General features: G+C 40.6%; 3 protein-coding genes and 1 long non-coding RNA gene across 6 annotated transcripts; 1 reads left to right on the top strand and 3 right to left on the bottom strand.

Moving 5' to 3' along the window:
- Window positions 1-924: 924 nt before the first annotated feature.
- sdcbp2 (syndecan binding protein (syntenin) 2) lies at window positions 925-13,938 on the bottom strand. 2 transcript variants are annotated; one of them, XM_019866658.1, is made up of 9 exons: window positions 13,779-13,938; window positions 9,509-9,564; window positions 8,171-8,276; window positions 5,805-5,905; window positions 4,942-5,106; window positions 4,446-4,621; window positions 3,929-4,100; window positions 3,154-3,245; window positions 925-2,822 (listed from the first exon to the last, which is right to left on the bottom strand). In XM_019866658.1, exons 2-9 carry the CDS (start codon window positions 9,557-9,559, stop codon window positions 2,768-2,770), a joined length of 918 nt encoding a protein of 305 aa, XP_019722217.1. In that variant the 5' UTR covers window positions 9,560-9,564; window positions 13,779-13,938; the 3' UTR covers window positions 925-2,767. The 2 variants fall into 2 exon arrangements, with proteins under 2 accessions (XP_019722217.1, XP_019722226.1); XM_019866667.1 differs by having other exon boundaries at window positions 9,509-9,560.
- On the top strand, window positions 8,283-9,433 carry LOC109513936 (uncharacterized). Its single transcript, XR_002167900.1, has 2 exons — window positions 8,283-8,841; window positions 9,070-9,433. It is a non-coding gene; the product is annotated as an uncharacterized LOC109513936 (long non-coding RNA).
- Window positions 13,939-14,560: 622 nt separating the features above from the next.
- Window positions 14,561-19,363, bottom strand: fkbp1ab (FKBP prolyl isomerase 1Ab). The gene is made up of 4 exons (XM_019867058.1): window positions 19,197-19,363; window positions 19,035-19,082; window positions 16,276-16,388; window positions 14,561-15,723 (listed from the first exon to the last, which is right to left on the bottom strand). Exons 1-4 carry the CDS (start codon window positions 19,231-19,233, stop codon window positions 15,595-15,597), a joined length of 327 nt encoding a protein of 108 aa, XP_019722617.1. The 5' UTR covers window positions 19,234-19,363; the 3' UTR covers window positions 14,561-15,594.
- A 1,705-nt stretch (window positions 19,364-21,068) lies between these two features.
- Window positions 21,069-26,058, bottom strand: nsfl1c (NSFL1 (p97) cofactor (p47)). 2 transcript variants are annotated; one of them, XM_019866899.1, is made up of 9 exons: window positions 25,920-26,058; window positions 24,693-24,793; window positions 24,145-24,222; window positions 23,362-23,527; window positions 23,164-23,280; window positions 22,723-22,832; window positions 22,459-22,596; window positions 21,990-22,160; window positions 21,069-21,847 (listed from the first exon to the last, which is right to left on the bottom strand). In XM_019866899.1, exons 1-9 carry the CDS (start codon window positions 26,019-26,021, stop codon window positions 21,685-21,687), a joined length of 1,146 nt encoding a protein of 381 aa, XP_019722458.1. In that variant the 5' UTR covers window positions 26,022-26,058; the 3' UTR covers window positions 21,069-21,684. The 2 variants fall into 2 exon arrangements, with proteins under 2 accessions (XP_019722458.1, XP_019722464.1); XM_019866905.1 differs by having other exon boundaries at window positions 23,185-23,280; window positions 25,920-26,057.
- Between the last annotated feature and the right edge of the window lie 1,361 nt (window positions 26,059-27,419).

Here is a 27,419-nt window from a genome sequence, read left to right as displayed (position 1 = left end):
AAATCAGCAAATGTGGACTAGTTGGAGAGGATTTGACGATGCACCATCCAACACCGACATTCCCTGCGTTGTCCTTGAGCAAGATATCATTACCCTAAATCGTTCTGCAGTGGGTTGAAATGCAGAGGACAAATTTCATGAACATGCATGTGTTCATGACAGTAAAGCTGCTTATTCTTTTCTTCATTTACTTGACTAGATCCTCCATTAATACATTGTTCCATGGCACAAACTGCTCCTCTGATGTCATCCCTTCACTCCCTCAGAAATTTGATTCATCTAATATAACCGACCTCGAAAATCCACGACAGACTTTGCATCTCAAATGTATGCATCTTTTTTAGAACAATGATTATTTTTGTCAAATTACCTCTCAAAGAAATGCAACTGTATTCTGTAATAGACAACTTTTTTTCTTGAAAATATACATTTGGAAAAGCTGCTACTTTTTCCTCAAAAATATGAATTTATCCCCGAAAATATACAACGACATTAATCATACCTTTCCTATTTTAATGTTGAAAATAGGACTTTTTAGCTCAAACCTGTTTGCCCAAAAATGTCAGATATTTTCTCAAAAATATACAACTTCATTCGGATAATATTTTAACTTAAACCTTGTCTTTTGTTATGATTTTTTTCCCCATCTTAGCACTACGACTCCTTGGTATTCTGCAGCATAAGTAGATAAGGGAAGATTTGCGCCATCAAGAGTCAGCATTGTACTGACAGAAATGTCACAAAATCATCAACTGGGAGAGAGGCGAACTTCAAACAAGAAAAAAAAGGATACAAAGATCATTACAAATGGTACAGGTTAGCCGTTCAAGACTGTTGGGGATAGAAGTGGAGTTGAAGATATTCTCAGCAGGCCAGGGCTGCATTACAGTACTCTTAACACTAACAACAGCTACTGAGAGAATGTGAACAGAAAGATTGTTTATTTGTTTCACAATAGCATTATCTTGGTTACATTCATATAAACATTTTTTTTTTAATTTTTACAGAATGTGGAGGATTTCTATCATATTGCATACCCAGAAAATCAGAAAGAATACATGCGCCCAAAAAGGAGCAACTTGACCAAAGTAAAAAAAGAAAGAAAATGGAAAAAAAAAAAAAAAAAAAAAAAAGAACGCTGCCCCGGTTTTGCTGTGCTCATGTTTTCGGAAAAGGACAGCAGGGGAAGGGAAGGGAGGCAAGAGGGTAGCTGTACCCTTCTAATCAATTAAAAAGGTAAATTTTCAGCATCTAATATGAGCAGCTTCTTGTGGGGAACATTTTACAGGGTCGTTTTGTTGACAAGAGGCACCACACGCACAATAATTTCAACGACGACAACAAAACAGCTTTTGAAATGGAAACAGGAAAGATAATATCGATTTAAAAAAAAAAAAAAAAGTTGGTGGAAAGTGCACTTAGTGGGTCCACCCAGCACATACCCGGCCCCTGACGAATACAACTACGAGTTCCCCTTGAAATGATCATAAGGAGCAAATGAAACTATTGTGATGGCCAACCCCACAATGCGCTATGATCCATCCTACAACTTGCGGATTTGGACATGGAACGTGAACAATTTTGCTGGCACGGCTAAGCTAATACGGTGGAGGCTGCGGCCATTATCATTTGACTTCTTTGCTCATCCGGGCAGCATAAAAAGAAGCTCTCATCCCATTGGCTGTGATTCCACGGACAACTGAGCAGAGTCGAATTGGAGCTGGAGCCCACGGTGTCATTTGAATATACACTAGCGGCACAAAATGCCACCGAAATCGAAACGCACCGTGTCGAAGACCAGGTTTTACACAATTGGGAACGTTGCTAAAACATTGAGAGATTAATTTGTAGGTATGTGTATTATTAGTGATTGTAGATATCAAATGGGAACTCGTGTAAATGCATATTCCTATTGTTCACTCTGAAGTAATTTGGTAAATGTAAATTTAAAAAAAAAAAGTGTGTTGTTGGCAGCTCTACAAAGCGGTAGCTTTCCAGCAGAACTACAATGGGTTATACGAAGAAGACTTTTTTTTGTTGTTGTTGACTTTACACTGGGGTTTAAAGTGGGATAGTTCAAATTTCCAAGCTGTCGTAGAATGCGGCATAAACCTGTTTATTGCTTGCTCCCAATGTGATCTTTTTTCGTTGTTAGGAGATTAAATCTCATTTCCAATGTTCCCAAAATCCGGTTTGTATGCATTTATTGTCCATGCAAGCACAGTCAGCGTCAACACTATCCCTACCCAACCCCCCCCCCACAGATAAAATGACAAACCCTTAAAATTAACACGCTAAAATCCGCGAGCTCTACTGACCAAAGAAGAACGCCTAAGCTTTGGACAACGCTAAGTGAGCACAGATACCGAGTGCACACAGTCGGTGGGGCTCAGGTGGCTGACTGTTACAGCATCTTGGACGACATGGTGAAAGAAATGAACGATCGTCTCCATCGCGCGGAGGAAGCTCTGGACTTGCAAATTTGCATGGTTTGAAATTAAAAAAACCTCTCGGACCTACAAAAATAACACGCGTCGCCTTTTGGACTACAAGGAGAACATTAAAAAAAAATTACAAAACAAAGAACTACATGTTTCAGCGGAGGAAGAGAATTGTAAACATAAAATTACTGAATGATATAACAAAGGCATTGTTGATAGTTTATGTTGATAAATGAAGGCGTTGATGATACAGGAGGCAAAAGGTGACAGACGAAGGAGAGGAGAAAAGAGAAGAGACAGAGATCTTGGTGTCCCGTTCCTGACCGTCACACCTCTGGGATGGAGTGATCCATGGCCGACTTCAGCAGGCTGGTGGACATCCTGGTGGACAAAAAGAACAACACGGCTCATGAGTTGGGAAGCTGTGAAAACCTTCTAATGGAACTTCGGGACAAAGTTGCCTTCAGTGTGCTTTACGTTGAATTTTTTGATGACACAGCATCTTTTTGGTATGATTAAAAATGGGGTTTCTCAGAAACTCATTGAAAAATGGCGAGAACAATCAAAATTAAAAATGTATGCCTGCAGCATAAAATATGCATGACTTTAAAAAAAAAAACAACAACAACAACACTCAAGCGGTGGATCGGGGATTTGAGCTTTTTGGGCCTTGAGAGTAATCATGCAGCAGCATTCTGAATTGCCTTCTTACCTCTTAATCATGTGTTCGTAGATGAACTTGGGCATGATGGTGATGGTCATGGCGGTTGGGGATGTGTTCAGAATATCCTTAATCTGGGAATCCTGGAAATATCACACATACGGTCGGTTCCGCAATTAAAACTATGCATCCGCCCTTTGTCCTGATTTTTAGCACTTGTTCTGTTCTGGGTCACTGGTGAACTGAGGGCTATCCGGGCTGACTTGGGGTGAACTAGTAACTAATTAACAATCAATCAGATGACATGTGGACAAACAAACATTGAGTCATAGTGAACGACCAGAGCTGTGGCCTGTCATGGCAGCAACCCCTGAACCTCTTGGTGGACAATTAAAGAATGTTGTCAAACTGAAAGGAGTCCGATTAGCCCTTTTTTGGCCGATGGGGGAGTGTGAAGGCAACTGATGGGTAACGGCTGGCCGAGTAAAACGCAGCCTTGGCATTCACCAAGGCAAAAACTCGAGCATGGGAAGAGTTTGGTGTGGCTGTGGAAAATGACTTCCGGATGGCTTCAAAGAAATTTTGGTCCACCATCCGGCATCTCAGGAGGGGAATACAGTGCATCATTAACACTGCGTACAGTTTATAGTTTTACACCTTCCAAGGGATTTAAACATTAGTACACAGGCACGTATACCACATTATCAAAATGATATGGTAAAGTCGCTGAATGTATAGCATTACAGGGTATGTTGGATGTCATAAGTGCTGAACGCTATCAGACAAATAAAATGGAGGGCCCGGTGAATGGAAATGTGCGACCCACCTTGAGTCCAATCACGTTCTGTCCATTGATCTCACAGATGTAATGGTCAGTCAGCAGGCCATTGCGGGCTGCAGAGCCATCCTTGACCAATGATGTGATTTTACCAGACTTGTAGATGAAGCCCACGTGGCCCGAGCTGTCTTTGTGCATGGTGACAGTGCGTTGAAATGGCCTAGTGAGAGACAGACATATGCGTTTTTAACCAGCCAGCAGAGGGAGCCAAAGTACATTTAAAAATAAGACTTGGACTTTAACGTTCCCCAAAACTTGCAAGAAATCTTTTTTTTAATTCTCAGCACTGCACCACGTGATGTCAGTTTTTTTTTTGTGTACAGTTACTCAACACCATGTTTTGTGCACATGCGTGTCATATCACTAAAGCGTTGTGTTCAAATTCGAAGTCATATCTGTTTTTGTAATGTCAACGACATAAAAAGAACGGACTTAACAAAAAAAAAAAATCCAAATTGGGCATTGCTCTACTACAGCGTGAATGTAGCCAAAGAGATGATCTCACCTGTCACGGACAATAAGCTCAATGTGGGTCTCTGCTGCAGCTTTCAGGACCTTGTGGGCCTTATCAACACTCCACCCCGCACAGTTCTGGCCATTAATCTGAAGAACCTGGTCCCCAAAGCGCAGCCCAGCCAAAGCGGCCGGGGAGTTGGCCTGCACCAGCTGGATAAACACTCCCTAAAATGCAGAGACAGCAGTGCAAATACAAATAAGCCCAAGGAAACTCAAGAATGGATGCTGAGACGGCTGAGACCACAAGGGAGAGAAGAACAGGCATCTTGCGTGAACTACTGCTATTTGGAATGCAAATAAATGTTCCTGAAATTGTGGCCTTATACAAATTAAGGACTCCTGCCTTTCTCTAACAAAGATTGGTCAATGGTTGCAGTTGAGGAAATAAACAACCCAGGCCACAAAGTAGAAATAACACAAATGCGTGTAACCCAAAGCAACATGATTTCCAATGGCCATCAAAACGTTGATCAATGCTGACTCACGTTGTCGATTGCCCTGAGGCGGAGTCCGACCTTACTGTCCTGGTCCTTGCAGAGAATAATTTCCCGCAGCCCCTGGCGAACCTCAGCTCTCCTGATGCCGACATCCGTCCCCGTCACTGGACACACCATCCCCCCGACACCTGAGTAGGAGGGCACTGCCACTTGCTGCAGGTGGAGTGGGGGGTAAAAAAAGGAGATTGAAATCAAGTAGTTGACAGGAGAGGAAGGATTAGAAATTTGGGGGGGGGTTAACACTAAACTTCAGCATACAGGGCTGGCAGATTATAAAAGAAAAATCATAATTAATTTTAGTGATACTGAAGCCACAATCAATAAACACAATTATTCATCAATTTCAAAACCCATTCAACTACCAAAGTCGATAATATGTCATATGTCAGCCTAGTAGTTTGCTGGGAAACACTTGACACGTGCGCATTGTTTGACCTCCAGAAAGAAAAGAACTGAGCATCATATATCGGTTTAAAACGTAACATACTATGCAAGTAACGTCACTCAGCCGGACGTCGTAAATGCAGTGAATGTTCTCTTTGAGTGAGTTGTGCTATAAATACCACTTTGTTGTTTTAACTGTCATGTACTCACACATGCCCCAGAGGAATACTTAACACCCATGAGCTTGTCTGCCAGTTTCATGGACAACTGTGTTTAGCGCTCATGTTGCAACTTCCACGCTGTGGTTTTCAAAATGTCATAAATACACAAACATTCAACCTGTTTTGTTTCAGGCTACATGAAGAATGTTGACATGAAAACGGCCTGCCATAAGGGCAAACTCCTTGTTAAGTAAAGAATGGACTTAATTGGAGTTTGGAGAGCGACAAAACATGCCTCACACTTACATTGTTGGCTGCGGGCAACAAGGCCAAGTTCCTCTGCACCTCATCGCTGTTGAGGATCAGGCCCATGTATTCTCCCAGCTCCTCCAGGTTTGGGTACAAGCCTATAAGGGTCAGAACAAATATATACAGTATGGTCAAATGTTTGAAAAGAGCACCATTCCAACTGCGTCTCACTAAAAAATCGCAAAGGTCATTTTGTCAGACATGAATGTGTAAGCTTTGATTTTCATGATCGGGGCACATTTGCACCTCGATTCCTAACTGCTATATTTTATCCTTCAACTACACTGGCCGTAATCAAAAAGCATTGCAAATTCATTTCAAATTCCCAATGGATTTCCATGATAACTGCAACAAAAATTACTTTATGGACTACAATGTTCGAGAACTTTTGTCCCACTTTGCAACTATTCTCAACTGTGTCAAACTGAGCCACACATCACTATAGACCTTACCAGTCAGGGTTTGCTTGTAGGAAATCGTTCATGTCATGTTATTTCATTTGGTCAGTGGGTGGTTCAGGTTCATTGCAGCACTTACAAGGAGGGACAAGTTAGATGCAGGTCAATTGTGTTTGTGTCACTTGAAGCACAGTAACAGGAAAGATACTGGCCAAATTGAAGAATGGAACTGCTGAAAAAAAAAAATCACAATAATTCAGCCTGAACTCCTCCACTGGCCTAAAATAAAGCTCGCCATATGTGCTTGCGATCAGCTTGTTCTTGCAATGTCATAATCAGGTGTGCATATAAAAACGTTGGTGTGGTTTTCAAGTGAGCACCAGAAGTTAATGGTGCTCATTTTTTTGATTCATGGCATACCGAAGCAAAGTAGGGCCTGCGGGCCACATCCGGACCATCGAAAGTTTCTGACCAGCACCCGCAGCTTTTATGCAGTCAAAATCAAACGTCAAATATGTGCTGTTTTTATTTTTTCATGTGCATGCGTTTCAGCAAACACTAGCAGCGACTTGGTTTCAGTGTTGCCAACTTCGGGATATTGTCGCCGTATTTCATGATTTTTTTGCCACCACTCTAGCAACTATTTTCAGCGGCAAAGCCAATTGTGGTACTAATGTTAGCAACATTGTTATTTCCTGCTCGATGAAAGGAAGCGTGGAACTTGCCCTGAGATTGTTTTGAGAGTCCTAAGAGCAGCTGAAAGTGGTCTGTGCCACTCAGAATTCAGGTTACTGTGAGGACACTGTAAAAACATGTCGACTGTAGACATAATTTTGTTGAAATTGGATTAAATCATGTAATGTGACAATTTTTTTTAATTCGCAATTGTGACAGCACATACCATATACGTCTCTTGTGTTGCACATGCTCAACTGCAGTTGTCAGTTAGGCCAGCTACCACAACCGTTCTTTAATACGGTACACTACAGACTAACTTCAAAACGAACACCTAACAAGTAATACTGGCACATAAATCAATGCCTTATTAGGCTCATTTTGAAGTTGGCCCTCGCAGCAAACATTGCGGCTGGCTTGACTTCCTGTTTTTCGACTGGAGGCTGGCTTGACCACAGTCCCTTTGGCGGCTGAGCCAATGCGCACTGACGCAATCAGATCTGGCATGGATATGAATATTCACAGCGCGCATGCGCACCTGCGCACCACTGGTCATCATCCAGGTTGTTGTGCTCTTGTATCAAAGTGGGGTTGCTATTTTCCTGTCATTCTCTTCTATAATTTTGAATATATCCTTGTTCCGATACACAAGCCATGCTGGTTGATGAGAATACATCGATTGTCCTCTTAGATATTAGCATGTCTGACCATGATTGATGTCAGTCTGAATGTGTCGCTTTCGCTTCCTCTTTGAATTCCTCTTCCACATCGGGAAAGGAAAGCCCCTTCATCTATCCCTTCTTTTGAATCCTCCACTCCACTTCCCTGTCTTTATTCAATCGTGCCCCATTCCAGTACAGCAAAACAGCCGGGGCCCATCTCCATGGGGACGCGCAGCTAGCTGAGGTGAAAAACAAAAGACCCAATGCCCACAGGACTCAAGGGAATGAGTGGAACAAGTGAAAGAGCAAATCACAGAACTTACTTCATGATCGTATATCATCACTGAACACATTAAGAGAGCTGCTGAACTTTGTATGAACCGTCATTGATGATTTCATTATTTGTGTACTCAATAAAAATAAATAAATAATAACAACAATAAGAATAAAAATGGCAGCCATGGTTAATAAAATGAAATAAAAGAAGATTGTAGCCCAGCAGTTAATATTTCAAGCTCAGAGTTTTTGTGCAGGGAATTTTATGACAGACTTGAATCGCACGAGTTCACATTGTTTCAATTTGGAGGTTGCACTATATCCTCAAGTTGAAAGAAAAGATGAAACTTACAGGATGAAGGCATCCCAGCAGTGACGGGCTGTTGCTGGTCACCTCCTTCGGTGATGGCTGGCATGGCAGCAGTGTTGGTGGTGGTGTGGGCGAATTGGGCCTGGGCCTGAATGGTAATCAGAGAGAGCAGTCGGGTTATGGAATACTGCTAAACTTTAATTTCATATTCTAGGTGTTCAATGACAACAGTTTGTGGATGGCACGAACACAGTCTGGAAGATGAATCAGCCAGCCGCCACACCGCGACACGCTGCCTGGACAGCATCAAAATAAAAGCGTACCGAGGCATTGATGTCCATATATCATTTGGTAATGTAAGGTTTATTTTGAAGTCGGCCTTCTTACTGAGTTGGCGACGTGTTACTGTTAAATTTTGCATTTTAGTTGTGTTCTACAAAAAATATATATATTTGAGAGTGTGAGTTTGTGAATGACAATTCATAAACTGGTGAGGACTTAATTAGTTAAAGTTATGTGTGCGTGGTTTATTACAACAGAGTCTGGATCCAGTCATCACGTCCTTACCCTTTCGGAAACAAAGGGACCTGGCGACAATTTGTTGAAGTGTGTTTGACTGACACATCATTCAAAAGCAACAAACACATTATACACATAGAACACAAATAAAACTGGTTTTCACTGGGTGTTTAGCTTCAGTATTGCGACAGGAGGTCTCCTCCCGTCGACACTGTGTAGCTTAGGAGTTCACAGAGGTTGCATTACGTTCAAAAGCCCAAATCATCACATGATTGTCATCAGACAGTGAGGCGACAGACTCTGCAATTATGGGTCAATTAACATCAATGTGCAGAGATATGGAGAGCGAGAGCACAGATGTGTCAGACAGGAGGAACACTGTGAGGACGTCAAAAAAAAAAAAAAAAAAATTGCGACAGGAGGTCTCCTCCCGTCGACACTGTGTAGCTTAGGAGTTCACAGAGGTTGCATTACGTTCAAAAGCCCAAATCATCACATGATTGTCATCAGACAGTGAGGCGACAGACTCTGCAATTATGGGTCAATTAACATCAATGTGCAGAGATATGGAGAGCGAGAGCACAGATGTGTCAGACAGGAGGAACACTGTGAGGACGTCAAAAAAAAAAACAAAAAAAAAAACAAGTCATACATTATTAAAAAGGCTTGAGTGCGTTTCATTGGCTTCAACCTCACGTCTGTGCCAGAAGATTCGCATTAGCATTGGGAGCATCGAGCATGATGTTGACCCATTTGCTGGAACCACGCCTCAATCACATTTGAGATTAGAAAAAATATGCTGTGTAACCATTTGGGCCAATTTCTACTCAGGTCCCAGAGATTGTAAGATGCGCAGCTTACCTTCATCACCTTGTCGACCTTTAGGTCCTCGAGGGATGGATACAGAGACATCCTGCCTGGGAAAACACAAGATGGGCGACACACATGTTACGGAACAACAAAGGAGCAAGCAAGCAAGCCAAACGTGAATGTTTCAAGGCTCTTTGATGGTGAAAAGATGAGGGTAGGAATAAAGTAATGATATTGTGCCACTGCAATGTTATCTCTCAGAGTACAGTAATAAACACAAACATCAGACAGATGCCAACAGTTACTGTCTTATGTCTAAATATGTACAGTTGCAAACTAAATGGCAGGTAAGATTAGTAAATATCAGGATGCTCCTCCATGCCATTGTTTTCTTTTTTTTAAAATACAAAACGTATTTCAACAACCAATCGAAACATGTTTTTAATGATTGGCTGCGAAAGGCCATATTGGATAATGAGTGTAAATGTTTTGAGCAAATGTGGGTGATTTTTTTATTTTTATTTATTCAGTTTTTAAATGTTTACTTAATGACTCTCCACATTTACTTATACTTATAAACCAACGGCATGATCCTTGCATAATCACCTGCATTGGAAAAAAAAAAATCATTCAACTGAATTGCATTATGGCTATATTACCCAAGTCAAAGTGCAGCATTACATAAACTAATAGGTTGGTGATCTGTTGCTATAAATATGACGTTAGTCTAAGATACAGGAGCGCGTGTATCTTGAGTCAATTATTCCAGACAACATTATTTAGCATGAGCAAAGTGTCAACGTACGAACATCAATGTGCTGCACGTACACGTCAGAATGAATCGCGTCAGCTGTTGTGTCATCTCAAATGGCTCCAACACTTGAACTTCATTTGAATGTTGTGTGTCGCCGCTTTGGTAACGCGCGGTCTCGAAAGGACAAAATAACACTCTCATTCTGTCAAAATGTCGGCATATGGAGAATAAAATAGAAATCAATACGGGCGGGACACCCACGCAACACTAAAAAAAAAAAAAAAAAGCACTGACACGAAAAGAGGAAATGAAAGTAAACAGTCAACTGACTGACATTACATGCAGTACGACAGGGCAGGCAGAGGCACGCCGTGCAGTCGCAAGCAAGAAAAAACAAAACAGATGTTCAGTGTCAGGGAAAGAATGGTGGAATAGATGCCATTCTGTCCACGTTTTAAAAATTCATTAGCTTTTTTTTTTTTCCTCAAAGGGTTCCACAATCACTGCCACAAAAATGAGCAGGAATATTTGCATGTTAAACACGGATGTTAACTTATGTAACAAAGCAGCAATGTTTTCAACCGATGATCAGAAAAATAAATACATGAAAAGCCTGATCAGTGTTTTTCTCCAACTGGTAATCTGAAAATATTTCTTTCAAGTCCATTAAAGAACTTTTAAAACCTGTGAAGGCCATTAGAGGTGTTGGTGATTCGGTCTCAACTAGCTTGTGGACTGAAAAACAACAATGACATCAGCTAAGGCATACATGCATTCAGGCTCACACGACGGCAACTATTTCAGGCGGAGTAAATCAGCTCAATGCAACAATGACAGAAATACATGAGTTCGGAATATTTTACGGTCTCGACACCTGGACAGGATCATCACTATTTCCCAAATTAATTTGCAAACTACAACAAATAAAAAAAGGCAGAACAGCTTCTGGGAATAGATTGTTTGGATGAGATCTTTGCTCGGGCTTTTGATTCTTCCCCTCCCGTCTTTTTCTGACAAAAGGCAGCAAAAAAACAAACAAAAAAAAGGAAGCATTACTAATTCCTCACCATCAAAACATCACAATCACGAGATGTGACCCAATCATTTCTCCAGAAAAGTGTCAAACCTAATAAATCACCAAAGCATTGATTGAGTCCTTACATGAAGTGCATCATTTCGACCACAATCACAACAGTGTCTGTGAGGTCAGGCACTCATAGCAACCGCTGACTTTTGTCCTCTTACACACTACACCATTGTCTTGGCCGAGAGAGAGGCCCATTTGAAGACAGCTCACTGTTTACTTTCCATGAGCTGTGTTATGTTTGCCCACTTGAAACCCACCTCCATTATTGGATGAGTGCACCATACGGGAAAGGAGCATAGAGGAAATGCATTTTGCATTTTGGCTGCTTGTCTTTTATCATACGGGAAAGGAGCATAGAGGAAATGCATTTTGCCTGCTTGTCTTTTACGATGACATAATGCATCTATAAACACTCCCTGTATGACCAAACGATAGTTTGTAAGCTTCAGGATGACTACCAACCCTTGTGTTTGAAAATGGAAATGAAACAAACAACATAAAGCCACCGTTATCCTGATTATAACTGTTATTACTGGTATTAACAGCATTTTTTTTTTTTGGTTGTCATTATATGGTATTATCAACGTTTGTGTCTCTCAGAAGATGGCCGATCGACTCGGAGGCCATGCGGTATTCATCAAAACGTACTTTAATTCCACAAATAGTTACAGGCTGCATCGAGTGATGATCAATCCTATAGCGGAGAATACCAGACTTCAGTTGAGGAATGCTTTTATGGTGGGGGGACAGGTAATGGTAGCTCTTAGGCACGCTGTCCTGTGATTGGTCATCACAGACTTGCAACTTCTGTGCGACAATCGGATTGGAATGTGTAACCGCCTCGCATTAAGTTTCGATTTGCATTTAGAGGCAACGCTCCAAACTACCCTGCATGAGATTAGACGTTTGTGTGTCTTGGTCATGGAAAATGTTGTGTGTGCGTGTGTTTCTACTTCCTTGGCAAGGTACACAACATCCTCGTGCTATAATGTCACCCCGAGATCCATTTAAGGTGGGTTATTTATTTAAGTGCTTGAATACCCAGCAATTAATTAATTAATTACACTGCATCAATTTCAATAACGACCACAGAGGTATAAAAGTGAACTTTATTTTTACATCTGAGGTAGAGTTTGCCAAACTTTCAGCAGTTAGGGGGAAACCAATCTTGAGTATTTTATTCTTTTTTTCAGGTAATTATTAATAACCACAGACAAAAACTTATTAAAATATACTAAGAGGACTTTAAAAATGTTTACACATGGCTACATACATCCCACTATTCTCAGGGATCAGAATGCACTATGAAGGTTGCTGCTGTTACTTTAATGGCAGATAGCCAACTTGCAAAGTTGTCATTTTTTTTCTTAGAGAGGCTTTGTGTTCCTTTAACCATTGCTGGCAGAGTTTGCGCAAGTGTTTAATGCAAAAGTAGGGAACCTGCAGTCCATAGGCCATACACAGCATGGTAGTCCTTTTGATCCAGGAACTAAAATGCCCACATTTTTAATTCATCATTGCACGATATTTGTTCTTAAATTGAGTCTGTATGGCGCTCCGAAAACGTTATAAAATCTGAAACGGGCCCTGGTAGAAACAGCAATAAAAGCAAACATGGCTCTCAACCTGCTTTATCTCGGAGACAATCTTTTCGGCCGCTACAGAAGTAAAACAGATTGGGGTAGGGGGTTGAAACAACATTAAAACTGGCATTACTGTTCCACTATAAGAAAAAGGGTAAAAGAGGATTAACATCGGTAAACCCAAACATAATGTGGGTTGTTACAAAACGGAGGCCTTCTGAGAGCTTTCCTGGGAAAACGGATGGGGGTGAGGGGCTGAAAATGGGCACGGAAGTTGTGACTGTAATTCTCAAAAACAACCCAACCCTGTTAAGACTGTCTCCTCACAGGGTCAGTTACGCTTATTTCACACTGTAACCGACATACACTTTATGTCAAGGACTTTGCAAACAAGAGGGACCAGCATTCCCGTGAGAAAAGATGCGAAAGCCAAATAGGAAGTCTTTCGATTAAGATGAAATACTGCATACATGGCAACAATCTCGTTACAACGACCAAATGACAATATACAATAAGGTTCATTAACCAGACATTGCAAAAATCGCTTTACGATAACTAAATGACAATATACAATAAGGTTTATAAAGTCGTGGGTTACGTCATGCGGAAGAAACGCTGTCCGGGTCATATGATAACAAGTTACATCTTTTTGCTGCAAATTACCGAACAATTACCGACGGACGATTTTTGCACATTCGTTCGACGAAACACTTCGCGATTATGTTGTTATTTAGTCGAGGTAACAGCGTGTACGTTTAGCTAAAAAAATCGCATGCCTTTCTTTGTCCCTAAATAATGACGCACAAACACAGTAGCTAGCATTTACCGTTAGCCAAGAGAAGCCAGGCTGGATGTGAGGTAGCGCTTCTCATCACCTCCGTAAAACCACAGACTCACCTGTATTGTATCGACGAGGTTGGAAGTCGGCTTGTTGTATAAAAATATAAAGAGTCTCAGACAGAGGTGTCGGCCAGACTGGAATTACAGCACGTCGCTGCTCAGGGTCTCTCGACGCCTCTTTGACGACTTGAAGGGGGATTCTGGAAAGTGACGTAACTTCAAAACCCCGCCCACACAGTGTGTGTCACATGACTTTTCTGCATTTCGTTACCCTTTAATAGTATTATTTAAAAATAAATAATAATAATAATAATAATAATAATAATAATAACGACGATGGTGATTGTCATTTTCAATGTTTTGGGAGTAAAAATTAAAACAAAAAAAAAAACCCACCAAAGATTTCAGTTGCCTCGAATCCACCTTTGTCAGCAAACACGAAAGAGCCGATAGCAGTTTTTGAAACAATGGAAAAACCTTTCACCACACCAAAAACTCTCACACTCACCAAATAACCTCCCATAGACAGAAATAATCTCACACGTCCAAACACACACTCACATGAAAACTCTTACTAAAACAAATCTCACATTCACCCCAAAGCTCTCACACATACTTACCCCATAAAATGACAACACTGAAAAACCTTTCACACACACACCAGCAAAACTCACATTCACGAACAAAAAGCCTCACACTCACCAAAAATCTCTCACAGGTAACCCCCCCCCAAAAAAACACTCACCCAAAAAAAGTCTCAAACTAAAAAAAAAAAAAAAAAAAGTGAATGATTACTTGTTTGAGGAAATACAGGGGAAAAACATAAGCTTGTGAGTACTGTACTTTCATTTTTATTTCTTTGTCGATCCTGCATAGTGCATTTACATACAACATACCAGCGTAAAACCACATAGTATAGAGGAGGACTGCTGCTTCACCAGTTGCAGCAACCACAACCAATGCCTTCTTCACTTATACTCCTTTATTTTTAAAAACATTTATTGTTGGATACATAACCACCAGGATCTCACCATTTTCTGATCCACAAGAAAAAAAACTATCACCTGAAAAATACTTACACAATTTTAGGAACAGGTATTTACAAAAACATAGTAGGGTGATGGTCACATTTCAAGCATTTGCCCCCTAAAAATCTAGTGAATGCCACCAAATTGTATTCTACCTCTGTTTTGTTTTGTGCTCTAAACGGGGGTTGAAAGATGTGTTGAAATTATTTAGGAAAAAAAAAAGAAATAAAAGCAAAGAAAATGAAAGGCTTTGCATGCAAGTTCGGCAAGGGTGGCTGTTGGAGGTCAACGTACAGGCACTAAACAGAAAAACTACATTTACAAATAACAATTGGCTCTACTCTGCACCCCTAACTAACATTCAATTCAGTTAGTATTGTACTGATGAGAAATAAAGAAAACTGTGGTGGTGAAATATATATCATTCTAAAGATCGCACTGTTGAAGCAGTCACTGCTAATTGTTCCTTTGGAAGCGATTAGCATACTCATGCAGAGTCAGCACCTGACAAATTGTTGTAGGTTTGATGAAACGGTAACCAACCATACTCTAATTCTGCTTCCTCCAGTTGTACTGCACATGAGTGGATTTCATGCAAAAATGTAATGCAAGTGTGTAATTATGATTTTCTGACTGCATTAGCATAGGTTAATGATGGAGTACATTGCATGTTGACTAGTAGTACCGTACAAACTTGGATTATGTTGCTGGTACTAAAATGGTCATAAACATAGGATCCCATGTATATTCCTGGCAGAAAACATGTCTCTAAAGAGTGTCCAAAAGTATCCAATAGGATACTTACATAAAAATCAACACAAAAAAAAAAAAGTTGTGCCTTCATCTCATTCTAGACCAAGGAGCTCGACATCAAAGATAAGGGTAGCGTTGGGAGGGATGAGGCCCGGGTGGCCTTTGGTTCCGTAGGCATAGTCAGGTGAACATGTCAGCTTGGCTCGCTGGCCCACACTCATCTGGAAGCGAGGAGGGGAAGGCAGACATTAAAAAAAAAAAAAAATGCTCATCAGATGCTCACAAGCAAGGATGTGACAAGGTTCATCACTCTGTGCACAACTGCGTGAGAAAATAATCCAGCAGTTTTAAGAAGAACATTGCTCAGCGTACAGTGTGCGGTGCTCTGATGAGTCCACATTTCAAATTGTTTTTGGAAAGCCAGCATATGTGGTGGTATGGGGATGTGTTAGCTAGCGCCCAGGGCAAGGTTAACTGGCACATCTATGAAGGTACCATTAATGCAGAAAGGTACATATAGATTTTGGAGCAATATATGCTGCCATCTAAGCAATTACCTGGTCAGGAAGACAATGCTACTTTGTAGTTAAAAGAGTGAAAAAACTACTACCACTACTCCTATGCATTACATCTGTTTGGTTGAATGATTTCTATTTCCCTTGCAGCGCTTTGTAGCATATGGTTAAGTGCTGAATGACATACAAGTTTCACATAGACACGCATTGTTATATTCCTCTTGGTAAAAAGAGTTTGTTGATTCACACACATCTCACCTGCACCACCCCTTCGTCCCAGCCTCGGATTACCTCCTGCATGCCCATTTTGAACCTTAAGGGCTTGGACCTGTCACGGGATGAGTCAAATTTGCGTCCGTCTGGAAATAGGCCTGCAAATACAGTCAGTTATACAACACGCAGCATCGCAGTGCAGAGCAGCTGCCTACACACATGTATTAGACATCAGTATGAATTCTTAGTTGAATTACATATCTGATTCATTCATTTTCCAAAAATTGCTCAATTTTAATATATTTATTTATTTATTATTTTATGCATTAAATAATTATCTAACTAAATTGTAAATAATCAAATACAGGGAAGAAATGGATGGAATTTGGATGCCCGAGAGTCTGGACCACCATCCTCCCTCTTTGTCACTGGAGTCTATGCAGGAGATCGGCATGCACATAATACCTAAAAAAAAACCCAAAAGATCCCCACTTGCGAATTATGTAAAATTGTCCGCTGCGAGTGGGCACTTGGAGACTGCCTTGTACCCGTGATGGTGCCACCACCCGCAACTCCACCACCACCCATAGTTGTGCCGCACGGTCAGGGGGATGCTATTAAAATAGGTTTGAGGTGATAATGATTATAATTCATTCAGTGAATTGATTTCTGCAATGAATATCACAGTGTGGGATCTGTCATATTCATGAATGAAATACAATGACATGCACCACATATGTCCACGAAGCTCAGAATCTGTCTGCCTGTGCCTTGGTCATATCCACAATTGCCTTACATGATCTGTGCCACAACTTAGACCTCGTTTTAGGTGGTCTAAACTCTAGTCTACTTTTGATCTCCAAATGGCCAGGTACACTCGGGGCGTGCAATACAATATGCCACAAAACCTACTGAGGTGTAGCGTGGTCTACCAAATTCACAACCAGGCTAAATTTATTTACTTATATACTTTTTGTTCTTTGACTTCTCCCTTTCATAATTTTGCTGCTGTAAATTGGGAATTTCTCCATTGTGAGACAAATAAAAGTTTTCTTATCTTATAAACTAGATTTTCCCCTTGCCACAAATGAAGTGCAGTCTTCTTTCTGTCGCCAAATAGTCAGGCTCTATCTGCAAGAATGGCCAGCGAGGTGTAACACGGTCTGACAAATTACCAAAGGCAGTAAACTAGACTTGTACCGGCATGAAAATGAAGATGCGCCCATTTTTACACCGAGCGCATTGGCACCTGTCTATTCAATCGAATGAGTTTCCTCCTTCTACATGAGTCTGTTGAACTTCATTGTGGGTGTTCACATTCACAACGAGAGGCTCATGAAGTAAAATATCCTGTTTCATGCTGAATTTCAAGGTTGCTTTGGTTTTCCTGAAAAAGCCGAGGAACCACACAGGATATGATGACGTTTGTGTTACATAAAAGAAAAAAAAGAATGGAAAAAAAGCAAATGCAGAGGCTTTGGAATGATCTTTCTGAAGCCCAAAACGGGCTAAGGCAGCACAAATGGGGCCATGTTACATCATCTTAAAGCACAGAGGCGCTTGTGTAGTGGGAGGAGGTGAGAACACTAGCCCAGTTCCTCCAAACTGGAACAGTTGCAAAAAAATAGCAAAACCAAAGAAGACGCAGCCTCAACACGGGGTGTTCAGAGAAGAAAGTGAAGAACAAGACAACACACAAGGACTTATATGAAGTAAGCAGCTCAAGCATCACGATTTGGCTAAATTTGACTTTTAAAACAAACGTGTATGAAAATGTCTAAAATACTTAATAAAAAGAATAAAAGAATAATAAAGAATTATCTTGTAATTTTATTTTTAATAATCAATGTATTTATGAATACATGAGCAATTATTTTGTGTACATTTTTAAAAAGTTGTATAAAACCTAACTGTATTTGCAATTTTTATGATTTAAAATAATAAAAACTAAACAACCAATAATTCAAAGATGTAATGAAAAAAAGAAAAGAAATAATTTAAATTAAACAATTCTAGGAGAAAAAATGTAAACCAATGGAATCAACATCACATGATTAGTCATCATGTAAACGCTCATTGGACAGAAAAAAAAAATGAAATGAAATGAAAAAACAGAGCTCGTCAAACGTAGCCCGGCAATAATATATTGGCCATTCTTCCACTGAATGTTCAGTGCACGCATAACACATTAAGCCATGAAATGTTTCACGTACATATGACGTTGTTGTCAAAATGACTGCTCGCTGCATGGACCAGCAAGAATCGATAACGTTGCACTATAATACGTACGCCAGGCCAGTAGTTGGCGATGTCAATTTGTCGAGCTAAAGAGTCTGTCCTTCCTGGTCTGATCCAAAACACTCTTGCGAAAAACCTACGTTGGCGTATGTATGATTCACGAAATTAGGTCGTAAATCGGATATGTACAAACGTATGTATGAATCACGAAATAAGTCGTACATGTACAAATGTACACATGATTGCAATTAGTAAATAAACACTGACAGATACGGACTGAGCCCCGTTGCGACTAGCGCCCCCCTCCACCCACACAAAAAAAAAAAAAACGTGAGTAATTCACTTCCCTCTCAAATGTTTAGATTTGTCTTTCCTGTTAGATATGTTAACTTCAACAAAGTTACTTGGAACCAAGACGGGACTTTGGCTGTAAAGTGGAGATTTAGTGCCATCTTGTGGCATCTCAGAGTGTTCCAGAGAGCACAAAAAAGAGAATAGGCATGTTTTTCGCGATTAAAGGAGGATAGGTTTCACAAAAATGTATTAAAATCGGTAATAATGCTTACCAACATAATGCACCACGCAGGTCTGCCCCTTTTTAGGGAAAGTTCTTCCTATGGAAACGAATAGTCATGTAATTCATGGTATAGGAATGCTGCAGTTACATATTTTTGTTAAATAATAAAATATTTTTTTAAAAGAGGAAAGAAAAAGTGAACTTATCTTACCGTCGCCGGGAATAATGGTTTCTATTTCTACTCCCATGTCCTGGTCGCGTAATCGATCTTTACTAGGCAAGACCGGCCCCACAGCGCGTGTACCTCTACTTGGTGGATGTCTGCAGACTGCACTTGCTGCATTCAAGCAGCCTTTACTAGTCTGCGCGTACAGTAGCTTGTCGCCTTGATGATGCACAATTTTTCCGGTCTGATTCTTCAAAGTAAAAGCTTTTTTTTTTTGGGAGTGGGAGTGCCTATCTAGGAGGGGGGGAAAAAAAAGAATAAATCATTTTCAAGACAAGTTTGGTCCTTACAAATTTTCCAGGATACTAAAACCCGAAACTCAGTTTTAAACTCTGTATTGAAAATCTATCCGTAGTTTGAAACTCAAATCCTAGTATGAAACATTAATTTGAAAATGATAGACAACCACTCAAGAAAAACTCGGGTCTTTTGGGGAATGAACAAAATTGACATTTTTCCGGAGAAAAATGTCAATTTTATGAATGACCTGGTCCATATGTCAATTTTTCGGAGAAAATGTCAATTTTGGGGGAAACAGAATATTTGGAATTAATTCAGCCTTTACACGTTAAATCCTAGAATCGTTACTGCGAGTGAGGTCAGTGGATTTGTGGGAGATGAGCACCTAGCAACAACTTGTATTCCTCCTTTGTGAACCACGCCAAAATTGTTTTGTTCATCCAGTTGATTATTAACCAACTATGTATACATTTGGTTTGATATTGATGAAAGCTATTAGGGTTACATTTTATTATGAATGACCTGGTCCATATGTCCATTGTGTTAATCAAAATGTTTGTCTGCCCTACGTGTAGCACAACATAACTAATTCTATCATTTCTTCCTTTATTTTTTGTGTTTTATCTGACCCATCTTCACTGTTGATTTGCAGCTCAGTAGTTGACGTGGGTGTTGTGCTGAGGGCTCCATACAAGAGCAGATAATCATCTTGGTGTGGGCATGTCCATGGAGATAAACGCTGATGTCCACCACAGTCAAAGCAGAACTTGATATCGTGAAAAACGCTGCTTATCCTACACAGAACCATGACCAGAATGCAACTCTAATGTCAGAAACCAGGAGTGAGGCTTGTTGACCAACAATTTGTACCGTATGTTGAAACAATTTCTCTCTATTAAAATCAAATCAGTTTTCCCCTCACGAAACTTTCCATCGATTCTTACACCCCTATAGAAAAATCAAAATTTTTTTTCAAAACAAGCTTTGGTTTTTTTTCGTTCTGCTATTCACTTCATTTCCCTTGATACCAAACCAGCTTTGCAACTGTTTTTCCAGCATTAACTTCAATAGAAATAATGAACATATATATTTTTTGAACCCAAGTGGTTCCTCTTAAAAATATATATATAAATAATAATAATAATAATAATACATGGCCCTTTTGTCAAAATGTCTATGCAAACACATCCTTCATAACTTAACATTGTAAATGTTCCAGCAATTTAACATGATAAAATGAGCTGTAAGCCTCTTTATAGTAGTACAGGTTCGGTAAAATATTTGGAGCTTGGAAGCACAAATGTCTTCAACATGTCAAGACATGACAGCTCTGAACTGTTCTAAAAGTAGTTTGGCTGTTCATTTAAAAAATTAAAATAAAATTTAAATGACCATAAAAAATCCACATTGGATAACAATATCTGGTTGCACACCCAAACTGTATGGATTCAATCTTGCAGACAAATCAAGCAGGAAGTTGAGTATTATCCTGTGTTAACAGCATTCCCATTTTTATAGACTGACATAAAGATGAATCCAAAATACAGTACGGCATTTATTTCTATAATCACGCTGACATGTATTTCCCCAGTAACATGGAAAACACAAGAGCCCGCCTCTACACATAGACCATAAAATGAATTTATTTCCTCAGGAGGTCCAAACATATTCCCATGTTGCCCCAGGATGCATAGAAGATGTCCACCTTCCACAGCTACAAGCCAGTGTTTACAATCTACAATATGAACACTTATTATTCAATAATCAGTTCATATTAATAATAAACCAATAACCATCGGTGATGCCACGTGAAAACAAAACCCTGCAGTTTAGCTGGGATAGTCATCATATACTGTAAATCAAAACAAGAAAACTCATAGCTAATTTGAACCAAAATTGACTTTTTTTGTAGTTTGTCCATTTGTTCCACATAAGCAACAATGTAGGTGCGTGTGAATTTAGAACCAAATGAGTGTGAACTCGGCTACTTTATTCATGGGCACCATGTACTGTAGCTGTCAAGGCTAGAAAACCGGCAACATCTCTTCTTCGGCTGTCAGCATGAACGAGAGATCAATGCTAGAGATAATTCCTTTTAGAAAACAAAAATGAGAAATTAAGAGGTCCAAACAGAAGTCTGTGTCTCCTCCTCCTCAGGGAGGAGCAGCAGGTGCCAAGGAGGGGGGGAAAGGTGGGCCGCTCGGGGGTTGGGCGGTGGTCTTCACCTCCAGCCTCATTGTAGCCGCTGCACAATGACGGCGTTGAGGAGGTTGGCCTGCTGAAGTGTCTGGCTCTCGTCTGACAGCTCCTTGTTGGGGAAGGTGGTCATCAGGACGAACGCTCTGGCGGCCATGGTGGGCCGGGCCGCCACCACAAACTGCCGCAGGTCAGACACCCTGGTGGGTGCAGAGAACGCAAGCTGACATCACAAAAGCTAAACCTTCAAGCCTGATGTCCTCAGCATTTAGTAGCAATAATTTTGGATGATCGCCTCCATCCGAAGCAGCCAAAGTTTCTTTAATGAGATCCCTCTGGTACCTGTGGGTATGGTTGAATTTTTGAATCAGCCTGCCGCCGTCTGCCAGTCGGATCTGAATGTTGGTGATGGGCTGGGAGGTGTCCAGGCTCACGGAGGCACTGGCCTGGGCTTCGTTCGCCGCCTGGTCCTGCTGAGAGGGGGCGGGGGCTGAAACCAACTCTGGGGCGGCACTGGGAGAAGAAAACATGCACAAGCATAAAACGAACAGCACCAAGCCACGTTAAACTTGTTCTCAATAAATTTGCTTGTCAATCATTCTTGCAAATCGGACACTTGTCTTATTTACGACAATATTTTTTCTCCATTTTTCTCTGATCACATGAAACGAGTGAAAAGAAGAATTCTTTTGTTCGGAAGACAGTGTTTTAAGTCCCCTTTCTAAATGTGTATTATGGTCCACTAACAATAAATAATAATGGGGGCGGGAGGTGTGAATAAAACAGTAAAAGAAGACCTCCTAAATCTCACCTTCCGAGTTTTTGTCCCTCTCCTCCAAAGGCTCTGAAGGCCATTTTGGGTTTGGTGAAGTCCTCGTCTCTGTGGTCCTCCATGTCCAGATTGACCTGGCCCCCACGTGAACGCTGCCTTAGCTCTAAGGGAATCTCCCTGCAGCATGACAATAACATTCATCAAGGTGGAGCAGCGTACGCGCATATGTGTGTTGTACAATTTTGCAGCGTGTCACAACCAAAACATTAACATGTCATATTCACTCAACAAGTAAATAGTTACCCTCTGCGGATTGCCTCAAGGAAGTGAGCATTTCCAGGATCATTGTAGTTTCGGAGTTCGCCGTCATCCAGACTGAAACCGGTCTTCCACAGTTTCAGCACAACGTGTACCTAACATGGTAAAAAGAAATACAGTTAGGAATGTATTGTGCTTTTACCATTCAAAAACATTAAAGTGTCATGCCATGCTCAATACAAGTTTGTGTGCTTCATGTGCAAGGCGCCCGTCCATAGATGTTGTGTTAAACCATACATTACATGCACCCCCCCCCACACACACTTTATCCACACCATGTAGTGCTCATCTAGAGCACTTTATCCACGCCATGTGACGCTCAAAGCACTTTACAAAAATAAATGTGTGTGGGTGGGTGGTTGGTTGCGACTGCATTGTAGTGAGTTAATAAGAGCAAATATGATAACAAAATAAATAAATATATAAATGGCCATAGCGTCTACTCACATCCTGTTGGGCATTGGGATCGCGTCTCCCAGCAGAAACGTATGTTGATTCCTCCTCAGGAGCTGCTCCTAACCTGTAACCGCCTCCGTCGAAGGCCTAGGACATGAGAAGACAAAGAAACATAAAATATCCAAACCTAAAAACTGAAAAACAGTTCAAAGTGTTTCTTTCGTTTACTTTTGCTTTGCTAGATTCTCCTGCCCCTTTCCCACTGCGCTCCAGAGGCACAGCGCCGTGTTCTCTGGCCCCTTTGAACAGATCTTCCACCACATCGTTGGGACTCTTCTTTTTCGGAGGCCCTACGATTTGCTGCCCACTGCGTTCTGATCCGCCTGCGAAGAACCTGAAGGGAGGCACATCGTCGATTACCCGACTAAAGGGTCTCTTACAAAATTTGGAAGAACTGCTAACTACCAGATCACAGTTAAAGAGGCCAAAAGAACATTTATCACACCTAATTCAGGCTAAGCGGCAAAACCCACATGTACCATTTAAAACTATTGATTCTGTACTTAAACCCCTTCAGTCAATTTGCTCAGACTCTTCACCCGAAATGGGGAACAGATACCTTCAGTTTTTCATTGATGAAGTTTCTAGAGCTGGGACTCTTGTTTCAAATACCACATTTGCCCCCTCTCTTCATGTTCCGTGTTTAGCTGTGCTAAATTCTTTTGATACAGTTAAAATCTTTCCTGGATGACCAGTCAGGTTTGAAGATGATGTATAGCACAGAGTGAACCCTGTTACAAGATTTTAATGATATCATTTGACAAGGTTTTGACGGTCAGTCAAGATGGCGCCGTAGTTGGCAGCCGTCTGCAAGAGCTCTGCTTTTTTGTTTTTATCTTCCTTGGAAATTTGGATTTTGTCCAGGTGGAAGAATATACCGATCGGTATAACGTTATCACTCACTTTTGCTTTCACACACTAAAAATAAATTCTACCGATTTACTGACTGACCTTTGACCTTCCTCCTCATCACTGTCGTCGTCTGCTTCGTGCCTCAAGTCCCTGAATGACGTCACTCGGTGCTGAGAACTGGTGATGGGGGGAAAAAAAAAAGGCACAGTTATGTTAAATGGAATGTACACTCAGGTTCAAGTGCCCAACTCCTGTTTGACTTTTATTACTGCCAATTTCAATGTGTAATTCAAGTGACACATAGTGAAGGTGGCTTTGTTTACACTGACGTAACACATGAAAATCCTGCATCAGTAGAGGGCTAAGGTGCATGTAAATTACTCTACAACTGTCAGAAAAATTAGACATTAGTCCAAACTTTTGACTCGTAGTGTAAATACATGGAATACAAAATTTTAATTCATGTCGAGACTGCGTAGACAGACTCTTCCCCTCCAACTGAAATAAAGGATACAGTGGATCCGCGCGGATTCACCTTATTTATTATTTAATTGAGATGATCTTTTTTTGCTCTCATGGTAATGCAGTTATTTTACACCAAGGCCCAATCAATAGTGTGCACAGCATATATTACAATGAATGACAACCTTGGTACAATGGATCTGGAGATTGAGGAACCTCCTTCAGGGTGAGGCAGAGCCACGATGTCATCATCAGCTCCATCCTCAAAGAAACTACCAAGTGCAAGCTGTGACAAGGCAAGAGAGAACACCATTCAGTAACAAATTAAGTTGTAGAATTATATTTGCCTCGAGGATTGATTTGCTTTAAAGATACAATTCATGTTGTTCAGAAAGGTTTTTGGCATCTCTTGAGTGACCGTGTGAAAAAAGGCACTCATTTTGCATTGAAATAGATGAACCGGAAGACCCGTGACAGATTCGTACTTGAAATTGCAAGTTAATGGCGTGAACCCAATGAGCACTTAAACTGGTTAAATAGTAGTCACGAATCCTACTTGAATGAATAATTGAACTTAATGCACCTTCATGTATTTATTTTAATTTGTTGCATTATGTATTTATTTTGTTGCATTTTATATACATATATATATGTAATTATATACACACACACGCGCGCACACACACACACACACACACACACACGCACAAATCTGTTATAAGATAAGGTAAGCTTTATTTGTCCCACATTATAAATACATGGAGAAAACTGGCATTCATTGAATGTAGTTTAGAGGAAAAACACTTTTATGGGGTTAACGTATAGGCCGCTTTGATGCCTGCCTACCAATATGTCATCGCACCAATGTAATTAGACTAGGAAAAGCAACAACGTTGTCTACTTGTCAAGCAAGTGTTGTCGAAATGTGGATTCAAAAGCAAAAGAGCCAGGCAGTAAGGGCTTCTCTGAGAAGGGAATGCAGTACATTTATAATATAAATACGTTCTCTGTTGTGATGAGTGCACGATCGCCTCAGCTTTTTGACGTCATCTGTACTTTAAACGCAGCCACTTAAACGGTCAAAGTAACAACGATTTTGTCCCCACTATTGCATGCTAACTAGCTACACAGGCTCTTAACAAACTGGTGCCACACTTTGTCTAGTTGCAAAAACAAAAGGGTGACATTTGGAGAATCCGCATCTATACGATACTTACTAATTACTTTTTTTAACAGCCGCAGCGTTTTTGACAGAAAAAGACTCGCGGCTATTGTCAGTCAGTGACTTGCAGAAATTACCGGCAAAACACGCTAACATTAGCCGGGGTGCTAACTCGCTCGCAGTTATGTTGTCTGACTTTACATCCCGCAGAAGATCGCAACCAAGGGCATCATCCGTGTAAAACCCGTACCTGCAAATTCCAACCAGCAGACTCTAAGAAGAAGCGGGCCCTCTCCTCGTCGACATCAGTAACAGCCACGAACTCCCGTACAGAATCCTCTTGGCTCGCCATTTTTGTTTGTTCGTTCGGCACTGCTTCCGCTTCCGGCTCAGAAACAAGCCACATACGTCCTTTCCTATTTGGTTCCAATCCACGCGTCGCAATAACATGTAAACAAACATAAATAATTGACTGCAAAGACTACAACATTCATATTTGTCATTAAAACAATTCGCCTTTGGTTATTCCAATCTCATTTTTGTTTTATTTGCTAAATAAATGCTAAATAAATTTGACCACGAGATGGTAATGTGTCCTCACAAGAAAGGAGACCATAACGACCCTCGTCTGAAAGTGTAGTCATAAAGAACTACTTTAAACACTTTTTATCAAATGGTTGTGATGGAGTTACCAGACTGGTGGTTAATAAAATTATTGCTCAATTCCTTTGTTTGTCTTCTGAACGATCCCCGGAGACAACACCTCAGACAGACAGAAAGATGGATTGACAGACAGACAAGATATTTGAAATTTTATTTTTTGCAACAGGTAATAATTATACCCGTCAAGCAGAAATGTTGCTAATTTTACGTTAGTTCTGAATACTCTAAGCTGCCTCTGGCACCCCCACCTCTGAAAGGCAGCATCACCCCCCTGTTCATGTCCGTCCAATTACTTCCTTTTAAATTTTTATTCCCAATGGGAGGTAGATATTCTGCCATAGTTGAAGAAAAACTCAAAATGTCAACATGAGGTAACAGGGGTATGCCCACAAGATGGCAAAAGTTAGATACTTTCGCACACCAAGGTCACACTTTCTGTTTCTGGTTGTTTTTCCTCAGACTCCGTGAGACTTCTAAAAGTCAAGTTAAGGGTACTGTACTAGATGGTGCCAAGGGTTGGGAGGGGTTCACAGATTTTTTTTTTAATCTACCACGAATGGGTTTATAATGAATTTACTTTTTTTTTTTTTTTAATCTACCACGAATGGGTTTATACTGAATTTTTTTTTTACAAATATGACAAAAAGTGTGAGTGTGTGTGTGTGGGGGGGGGGTTGTGTTTAATTGTATCGATCTCGCTTTTCGATTAATGGTTTCTTAAAACGGCAATCCTCACTAATTCCATATTTGATCACAATTTGTAATCCCCCCTGTCACGTTTTAAATGTGAAACTCACCTCGTTGACACATCAAAGAGAGTAAATTACTGCTGGAAGCTCTTTTTAACACAGCACAAGAAATCCAATCCAGTGACACAATGCAAATAAAAGTGGGTCGGATGGGTCGTCAGTGTCGTCACTGTTTCCCAGAATAAAGGTAATTACAGCCACCTTGTGGCGTCTTTTTGAGGTTCAGCTTTCAGTTTTGTAAGAAGAGCACACATCCAGCTTTTTATTGGGGCACAGCAACGATTAAAGTGATCGTCACTTTTTGACTAAACAAGGTACAGTCCACTCAAAAAAACTAA

This window comes from Hippocampus comes, unplaced genomic scaffold, assembly GCF_001891065.2.
Source record: "Hippocampus comes isolate QL1 unplaced genomic scaffold, H_comes_QL1_v1.1 scaffold139, whole genome shotgun sequence".
In the NCBI taxonomy this organism is placed as follows: Eukaryota; Metazoa; Chordata; class Actinopteri; order Syngnathiformes; family Syngnathidae; genus Hippocampus; species Hippocampus comes.
The sequence above is the reverse complement of the archived record's forward strand: the minus strand, read 5'-3'. Positions and strand labels throughout refer to the sequence as shown.